Source organism: Pundamilia nyererei, unplaced genomic scaffold (genome assembly GCF_000239375.1).
Source record: "Pundamilia nyererei isolate P.nyererei 1_Seehausen unplaced genomic scaffold, PunNye1.0 scaffold00044, whole genome shotgun sequence".
Taxonomy (NCBI): domain Eukaryota; kingdom Metazoa; phylum Chordata; class Actinopteri; order Cichliformes; family Cichlidae; genus Pundamilia; species Pundamilia nyererei.
Window position 1 is genome coordinate 2,908,563 of NW_005187445.1, and position 9,379 is coordinate 2,917,941.

General features: G+C 42.2%; 1 protein-coding gene across 3 annotated transcripts in view; it reads right to left on the bottom strand.

Moving 5' to 3' along the window:
- Positions 1–9,379, bottom strand: part of LOC102209460 (adenylate cyclase type 6) — a 47,123-nt gene that overhangs the window by 36,056 nt on the left and 1,688 nt on the right. For 2 of the 3 annotated variants that reach the window (XM_013910455.1, XM_013910454.1), the window contains exons 2-3: positions 6,249–6,506; positions 5,188–6,127 (exon numbers count right to left, since the gene is read on the bottom strand). In XM_013910455.1, the coding sequence (XP_013765909.1) occupies positions 5,188–6,127; positions 6,249–6,268 (960 nt within the window). In that variant the 5' untranslated portion in view covers positions 6,269–6,506. Of the gene's footprint in view, positions 1–5,187; positions 6,128–6,248; positions 6,507–9,082; positions 9,135–9,379 lie in introns of those variants that run through there. The other variant, XM_013910453.1, reaches the window with a different exon arrangement.

The window sequence follows — 9,379 nt, forward strand, 5'->3', positions numbered from 1 at the left end:
CAAACATTGTATATATTTTTATCATAACTCTGGTTTTACGTGTCCTATCGTCACAATTTAAAAACTGGTATAAAGTCCACACTTTTTCCGTCAATTGTTCCGTCTGTCCTGCTCACATCTCCAACGGTTGTACACATTGTCATTAACGTGGCTTCACTCCACATCAGCCACGCTGCTTTGCTAGCTAAGGACGCTGTCATAGCCTGTCAACAACGTTGATTAGCTGCCTATATACGAATGTGAATCACATCATTAGCTGCACTATGGTATAAGGTGGCATCATTCTAATCCCAAACTGGAGCAGTCAGTCACTTACTGACTAACACTGCAAAACAGAACTGTTAACGTATTTATTTTAATTTCAATTCAGGTTAGATTTTTTTGTGCGCAACACAGTTTTTCTGTGCGCAGAGACCGTGCCAGCAGTGCACAATTGCGCTTGTGCGCAGCTTGGGGGGAACATTGGTTCCAACCCTGGGTAGGGTCAGAAAGGCCATCTGAGATGGATGTGCCATTGTGACCCCTTGCAAAATAAGCGAGCAGCCAATTTTACTTTCACTCAAGGAAAGCAGGGCAATAAAAATAAGCCATTCACTGCCAATTTGAAAATGTAAGACCTAACCAGGAACCAAACACCATCTTTTACTAAGAGTCTCAGTTTTAACCCGTCCAGACTAAAACACAGTTTTTCTGACTTATGCCTGATTTAGACTTCTGCGGTTAATCTAAGTCATAAATTAAGGAAGGTTACATTGCAGGTTTAAAAGAGGTTTCTGGTTATGTTGTAAGTTATGATGTAGATTTCTAAATCTAGTCTAAATCAGGCATACAACAGGGTCATCAGTGGTTCCAGCAGTCTCAACTTTCCAGGGTGTATCCCATCTCTCCCCAAGATTTAATTCTACCTGAGTATGCAGTATAATATCTGCTTTCTATAAATACTAATCTATGCAGGAATAATAACAGCAACAATTTCCCCAAACTTTATTACTTTTTATTCATTAACAACGTTCTCTGTGATTTCAGTTCATCGTTTCTCTTTGACTTGATTATGGCTTTAAATGATTTCTGCAAGAAGCAAATGAAACTAGGGTTTGATGCGGAGCTGCTCAATTAATCTAATTGTTTCAATTTCAATGATAATTTTGGCATCCATTGATATTTAAAGCATGGCAAGTGAGAAAGATTGAGTACTGCACTCCTTTAGTTGTTAATATTTCTTTAATTCTGCCTTTAATCAAACCATTTTCCTTTATTTTTGCCTCTTCATACATGTCCAAATTTAGCTATAAGACTGAGCTACAATAACCTCAGCCAGTGATTTATTTCTGTAGGTTTTCAGGTAAAGTTCAAAGAAATCCACTGAATTACAAACAAAATTTTCTTCATTTTTTAGCTTAGCATATCAACTACGCTAACCAACCCAATTTATGTGATGCAGATTAATCAGCTTCACTCTGACAGAAAATAAGGGAAGTGAAATAAGACATCTAGAGTCTAACAAACTCTCCACCCTAAAAAACAAAACAAAACAAAAACACTATCTGCATTTACATCATTCGTCATGCCCAGTTTTCGAATCGCCTGCACCAATCACCTGTACTCATCCATCCAAAGAGAAAGCCGGTTAATGAGTTATGGGAGAAAGAGGAAATAGCTGCAGGCAAGCGTGAAGCAGTGATTGATGACACTGAATTAGCTGGTCACACAGTACACAAGCGACCTTAGGAATTAACAGCATAGCTGGGCTGCAGCGATCTCATGACTTTCATTCACGTAACGATGGCAAACAATGTAAGAACATGTGATGGATTACACTATGATATATCGTGCCTGATGTGACAGAGCACGCTGTAATTACTGAGTTCCCACGAATCCCTAATCTACTCCTGTGCTACAGTAATTAATTGATAATAAACAATCACAATATTATAACACAGGAGTCGGTAAATGCATTACAGTGACAATTAGTTAAGATTAAGCCTAATATCCCCCTTATTGTTTCTTAGTAATGGCCTTCCTATTTTGTTTTGCATAACTTTTCCCAGAGGAGAAGACAGCTGTAAAACAGCTAAGGCACTACAGAGGCCAAACATCCACCATATTGCCCCCCCTCTCTTTCGGCCTCACCCCCGTCACCCCCACCCTGAGAGAAAAGTACAAAGTGTCCCTTGTGTGAGAGCACAGAGACCTGAGTGATACTGCTTTATATCATGGTATTCTCCCACTGTCACACAACAGCACACATACGCGCACACACATACAGCCGTCCAGCTGGGGCGGTTCATTCAGCCCACTGACCTTCAGTGAGCCCCTAGGTCCTTGGCATGACGCACAAACAACACACTGTACAGCGAGACCCATAAGCCCCAAAGTACATGTAAATACGCACATACAACGTGGTGACAAAACCCAGCAGAGCCGTTTACAGTTCACATGCTAGCCGCCCCATCAACAGCATGATGTCAGTGTTTTAAATGCAGTCAGGGATATGACTGAGAGTCAAGTTCAGTCAATCTACAGAGAAGTTTATCACTATACATCCAACGTTTCGTTTTGCTTGCATATTCAAAACCTCATTGTTTCCCCTTTTTCAATTAACCCAAAACAGTTGGAACCTGAACGTAGTTGCTGTTGTTGTGAATAAATATTTTATCTATAGAGTGTCGGGTAGGTACATAAAATTCCTATCACACTGTAGTAAGGCTCAGTTTTACTTTTTCCTAACAAAGCAACAAACTCATAACTAAACTGACCAGTTTCGGCAATGTGTTTTATTGAAATTAGCTGATTTTCAATAGAAGTTTTTGAAAATGACTAATTATTTCTGCTTTTTTAAAATCACACTGCAACAGAAATTCATTAAAAATCTGCATTGTCACATCATAGCAAAAACGTCCTCGGTTTGAATCCAGTCTAGGGCCACTGGGGCCTCTCTGAGTATTCTGGCTTCTTCCCAGAGGCCAAAAACAACCTAACATGGGGTTGGGTTAATTGGATGTAGATGTGAACGTGTGCATTAGTGGTTGTCTGCCTCTATGTGTTAGCCTGAGAGAGACTGGAAACCTGTCCAGGGTGTACTTTGCCTCTCTCCCAACAACAGCTGGGAAAGGCTCCAGCCCCCAGTGACCCTGAATTGAATAAGCGGAGGAAACGGGATGGATCATGTAGAATATTTACACCAAGGATGCCATTTGTGTTCATATTTTCTGTTAATTGATTTTCTCATTGGTTTGGTTTGGTTGTGCTTGTCAGAAATTTGAGTGTGTTTTATTTTACTGATTTTAATTAAGTCCAGAAAAGAAACCTTACTCATATCAGTGTACCATCACCTGACTTAACAACTTTCAGCTCCATATTTTGGTTTTGCAACAAGAAACTGTTTCTGTTCTGTTTCCTGGCTCTTATATACTCTGTTTTCAGCCCTTACAGCCAGCTTATTCCATAAAAAAAATGCTATGAGAAACCCAAAGTACACCGTAAACTCTAACACAGAACACAGAAATACAGATTACCATTCATACTCACGTTCACACCTATAGCCAGTTCAGTTTACCACCAATGAACCAAACATCTTTGGAAATACCCAGCAGAAATACCCAGAGGCCCAGGGTGAACATGCAAACGCTACACAGAAAGGCACCAAGTATATTTGAACAAAAACTGGATCATCAAATCATCAGGAAGGCCACTCCCAATGAATCTAACTTAGCTTGTTGTCTCCTGGACGTGTAAATACAGATTGTTTTGCAAAGGTGACATTTGAGAGATCACTATTAGGATGTTACAGCCTTCAAAGCATTTACAGATGTTCTACCAGAATGCAGTTTTAATATAGATACCTCCTAAATCAATCTGAGTGCTCTTATGCTTCTCTTGCATAACGCCCAAGAAGAATAAACATGGGGATAAAAGCTTGGCTTAACACTGTGTTTCTCTGACATGTCAAAAGAACAAAAATAAGAAGGTACTATTCTGCTGTTATGCAGTTTTATTACAAAGTAAGGTACTAACCGCCATTCCTGCTGTTATTGCTATGGTATCTTAAAACCTGAGGGTTTTTTTAGAGAGTAAAAAAATGATAATATATCAGTCAATATGGTTTGGCTATATAAAGCAGCAACTTTCAGGGTTGTAGAAATAAAGCCAACAATTAAGTCCCAAAAACTGCAGTTCCTCTTTGTGTCACTTGAGGCTCTGGCTCCAAAGCTGAGTAAACCCTCACACTCCCTTGTTAAATGCTCCGCTTAAAAGCATCAAAACTACAAGGCCCTTTAGCCTCTATAGTTTGTTTCCTCCTCATGGAGTTAGGGGTGCGGCCACTTTGACTGGCAGATGTGGTAAAATAGGCTGCTATTGCCAGCAAGTCACAGACTTCAGTTGGACCTCTCAACCATGGTTTTAGGAGCATTAAACGGAATTATTATGTTATTGTTAGCTACCTTAACAGCAGTATGTGTAAAACCTAAATGTGAAAAGGCCGCCTGTTTTTGCACCACCGTCTGCTGAGCCGCAGCTGCTTCGTTATCATTACTAAATGAATCCAAGCGCCTTTTTTTCTGTAAAACAGCTTTAATCTCACGACTACCAATACATCTGTAAGAGGCCAATACTGGCCATTAACAGGGGGGAAACCATTTGGGTTCCTGTTTGTGGTGGCGCTCTGCTTCAAACGGATCTGGTCATTCGAATACTTTTTAAATGTGGGAAAATGGCATTCTTTTTTTATTATTCAGGTTGGGGGTTAAAAACTTTGCTGGAGACCTCAGCATATTGATTCAACCAATGCTTAGCTACACTCTAAGCCATTTATAATGAGTGACTCACCCAAGAGCCTGTGTGTTTTAAGAGGATATGAGAGTATGAACTTGATCATGAACTTCTAAAAAACAGCAGGACAAAAAATCAATAACCACAGAATGGGAAGAGAAAAAGGAGCTGTTCCCTTGTCACAGGGGTCACCACAGCAGTTAGCTCTGCATGTTTCATTTGGCAGTTTTATACCGGATTCCCTTCCCGCCACAACCCCAAAGGAGATCTGTATCTGTGGGCTGGAAATGAACCAGCGATCTTTCACTTGCCAAGCAAATATGTATGGAGACAAAAAAGCAACTACTGTTGGCCATCTGTGTCGCTTCACATGAAAAGCAAAGACACCACAGAACATTCAGACATCAGGCTTTTTACCTGTTTCCAAAGGAACTTGTCTTCCTGGTTGACCTGCCAGGTGGTGACCACGTGTATGATGGACAGCACTGCTCCACTTAGTACCGCCGCCCTCATCCTCACAGGCAGCAGAGTGTAGATGATGTAGATGAAGAACACGGACCACCAAATGCCTTCCGAAGCACTCCTGGGTGCCACCATGAGCACCCCAAAAACCTGGACGGACACTAAGACCCCGATCACCAGGTAACTGACCATCCACATGTAGTCCTGGTGGAAGCCATTGCGGTTGCACACTACCATTAGAGCCATAAAGAGTGCCATCGCCACTGAAAGGGCTGACGAATAGGCCACGTGAGGGGCGGCGTGGACACAGTGGAAGGTCAGCATGATGCCGCACACGATCACAAGTACCCCCATGAGCATGGTCAAGGAGCTCTGGTTCAGCCTAAAGAAGTAACGCTGGTATAGACGCTCCAGTTTGCGGGACTGGAATTTTTTCGACTGGAATACTCGTACCACCCTGAGCCAGCAGTCCGCAGCCGTCACTACCCCCGCTGCGCCGTTGGGACCTTCGTCGCCCATGTCGCTGCTTCCTCCATTACATCCCCCTTTCCTCCCTTTTAACTCCCCGTCCTCAAAGCCCAGGTCAACCGATTTCAGCCCCACACCTTCGCTCGGAGCCCCTCCCCTTTTGCCATAGTGGTCCTCCTGCCATCCGCAACGGACGCCGAAGTTTCCCCCACCTCCCATGGCCCCTGCCCCCCCTCCGCGGTGGTGCTGATGGAGGGGGGCTCCGGAAGGGGGCTCCATAGCATCGGGGTCCCGCAGACAGCTCATGTAACGCGGGTTGCAGAGAGATGAGCCTCCCTTCCGTTTGGACTTCTTGCCATTGCGCTCCCCCCACGCAGTCTTGCGGTCGTCCACTCTGGCAACTAGGAAACCACTGAACCAGGACATTCTGTGTGAGCAGAGAGGAAAAACATTCAGTACAAGAACAGTTCACATAACAGCCACAGCACTGATACCAAAACACCGTTTTACTCCTCGACTCGCCTGGAGTAGAGGAGTTGTTCGTTTACCTGTTGGGGTTCTGGTACATGTCCCAGCCCTTTCCCCTGCAGCCGGTTCACTCATTTATCCCCGTGGACAAAATTCTGAAGACGCAAGGAGGTGTTTTTAGGAGCCACGCTGCAGGGCCGCAGGGTGGGAGTGACTGGATGGGGGTTAAATGGCGCACAAAGCTCCAGATGTTTGTGCCAGAGCCAGTGATCAGAGACCAAGATTAATAAGATGACCAGTCTCTGCTGCCAGGCCTATCTCCACAGCTCCTGCTGGGTCTAAAGGGAAAAAAAACAAACACACACAGAAGATTGTACAGTGACAAACAGAAAAAGGTGAAGCAAAAAAACATTTTTAAGTAATCAGGTGAAACACACAAGCAGCCTGTCACTGATGCTAGTAGTCATACTAATAAACTCTTCTGACACACGTTTAGCTCTTTTAATAGCTCGTTAGAGGGGGGGGAAAAGCTTCTCCATGCGCAAATTGACAGGAAATAAAATGCATCATACTGAGAGCAAAATGCACATAAATCTAATTTCCTGGAAAACCAGACACACTTGATATAGTCTGAAAATGGATTCAGAGCTGGGGGAGGGGGCCCAAAATAGCATGTAGGTGTGGGTTTTTTAAGGTGAACCAGAACCTGCTCCGTTTGACCCCCCCCCCCCCCCACACACACACACAAAAAGACCAAAAAAACAAAAAACAAAACACCCTCTGGTATAAACACAGAAATTTGAAGGCAGGTGGGCTTGAAGATGCAGAAAGGTTCCTTCAAGCTCTGCTGATAATCACAATCAACAATAAACAGACGAGTGAAAAATGGAGATAAATGCAGCCGGACAACAGGACACTGTCAAGACAGGAGCAGCATATACAACATGACAGGATCTGGGGCACGGCAGGATTAAATCACAAGTTGTTCACCTATATTTTCCCTTTTCCTGAAAATTGCTTCTCTCCACCTAACAGGACAACACTCAGAGCACACTCTGTTTTATTAACCTTTAAAGACTTCTATGTATGTTTACTTTATGTGGTTTATGATCTCGAATATTACATCTCTCTTAATGCCATGAAGTTTAGGAGAAACTTTTTTTTGTCTTCTAATTTAATTTGATAATCATAATCATATTTTTTATCAGTTATATTTGGTAACCAAAAGAAAACACAGCATATGGCACTCTAATGCCTGCCTTTATGTTACCTTACAAGAGAATGACCCCCGTGAGCTCCACAGAAGAAAGAAAATCGTATCCATGCATCACACACAAAAAGAAAATTTGTGTGTTTTAAGTGTTTTGGAAAATTCTGAACAATTAAAAGTCATAACAAAACACGAGTGATGGTTGGAAGTGGAATCTTCAAATTGATGATTCTTTTGCTGTCTTTCACATTATCTGCGCCGGCGACTTACATCATGCGATGGTATTAAAAATCTAACTTTCTCCTGAGTCTTTGGTAAGTTCAAAACAATCCTCTGGCAGTGAAAGTGTTTAAGGTGTATTTGGGGTTTTGCTTTCCTCTCATTGGGCTGTTAATGATTTATCCAGAACAATAATTTGGCAGCAAAATAAGCTTGAACCAAGGTACACATATTTGGCTAAAGGCACAATTTCCTGGTTCAGTTCGGTGAAGAAAGCTCGAGTTGCTGTAGGTGACTGACAGCTGAAATGTTTTTTGTTTCCATCATAAAGAAATACTATGACTATGACCAAACTTTTGATTGGTACTATATATACGTATACTGTAATATAACATGATAACCTCTTAACATGTACCAGGTAATCTGCAACCTGTTAGGATTGGGTTTTGTTGTGACCACCTGCTAAATACTTACATTTTCACAAACTAGAAAATGTTACATTTTAAAGCTTTTTCTTTTGGGTGTTTCAAATGATCAAATAATCCATAAAAAAGGCTGGTCGTTAACCAAAACTTAACCCTAACCTTAGCCCCAGATGGCCTAACAATGACCTGACAAAGCAAGTTTCAAATAATGAGGTCAGCAATTCTATGAACCAACCCCTGACAGGCAAAAGCTTGAACTTCAGAATAATGTTTCTTTTTTTTTTCTACTCTGGCTCTGTATGATGTCAACAAAAGCAGACATTTGTATCGTGGTCATGTCGGGCACACAGATGTTCCAACAGAAGAAATGAGCTATAACAACTTGTCTCAGACAGAGAATGAACTGAGGGACTGCACAAAGGCCAAGGAGATAGACAAGGATTATTTTCAAACTGCTTTGAATTATGCAAAGCTACTCTAGCAGAGTTCAAGTTTAATATTGTGAAGCTTGAAATGGGCCCAGCAACTTCCCTTTCAAATTACTGTTAATAAAAGTTCACTTTTGTCTGCTATTTTTGTTTTCTTGTTTTGATCGCAAATGCCTAAAGTAGCAAAATCATTAATTTCACTACTCACTACTGCATTTTGCTATACTGTGTATAAGATAATGTCTTGTTTAATAACTCATGCTGGCTTTAATTAATTATAGGATGGGTGGTTTAAACAGAGGGTGGCCAGTTTTTACAGACAGTGGTTGAACTTCAGCAATGATACATAAAGGATAACTTTGAATCCAGAGCCACTCTAGCTGAGTCCAAGAATAAGAATATGGATTAGGACGTGCAGTACTGTGTCTGTTAAAATGGGCATGTCTGTGGAATTAAATTGGGAATTTGTGCTGACCTGTTCAAATTTATTGTGTTTCTACCTGTTGTGATATCACTATTAGAGCTCTCATGTCATGGAAAATACACACAATAACAGTTTGGCGTTGTAATCATTCACTGTAAGCACTGTTAAAGTCCCTTATTGAGTTATAAAACGTCTGTCTGCCAGATACCCTCAGCTCCGTAGTGCAGAGTCGAACGCATAACGCAGGAAACGCACAGCCGCTTCTGCTGCTGCTGCACCCGCCGCCTCCTCCTCCTCCTCCTCGGCCGGTATTTTCACCGGAGAGAGGCACGATGTGTTGTTGAAGCAAAAATAGATTTTCCTCGCTATATCCTGCTGCCTGCATGCGCCTTCGCTGGCACGTATCTGTCCGAGCTGTAGCCTATCCCTCCTCCCTGGCAGCGTATCGACAACATTCAAGGAGAACCACCAACACCACCTCACCACCCTTCTCTCTCTCTCTCTC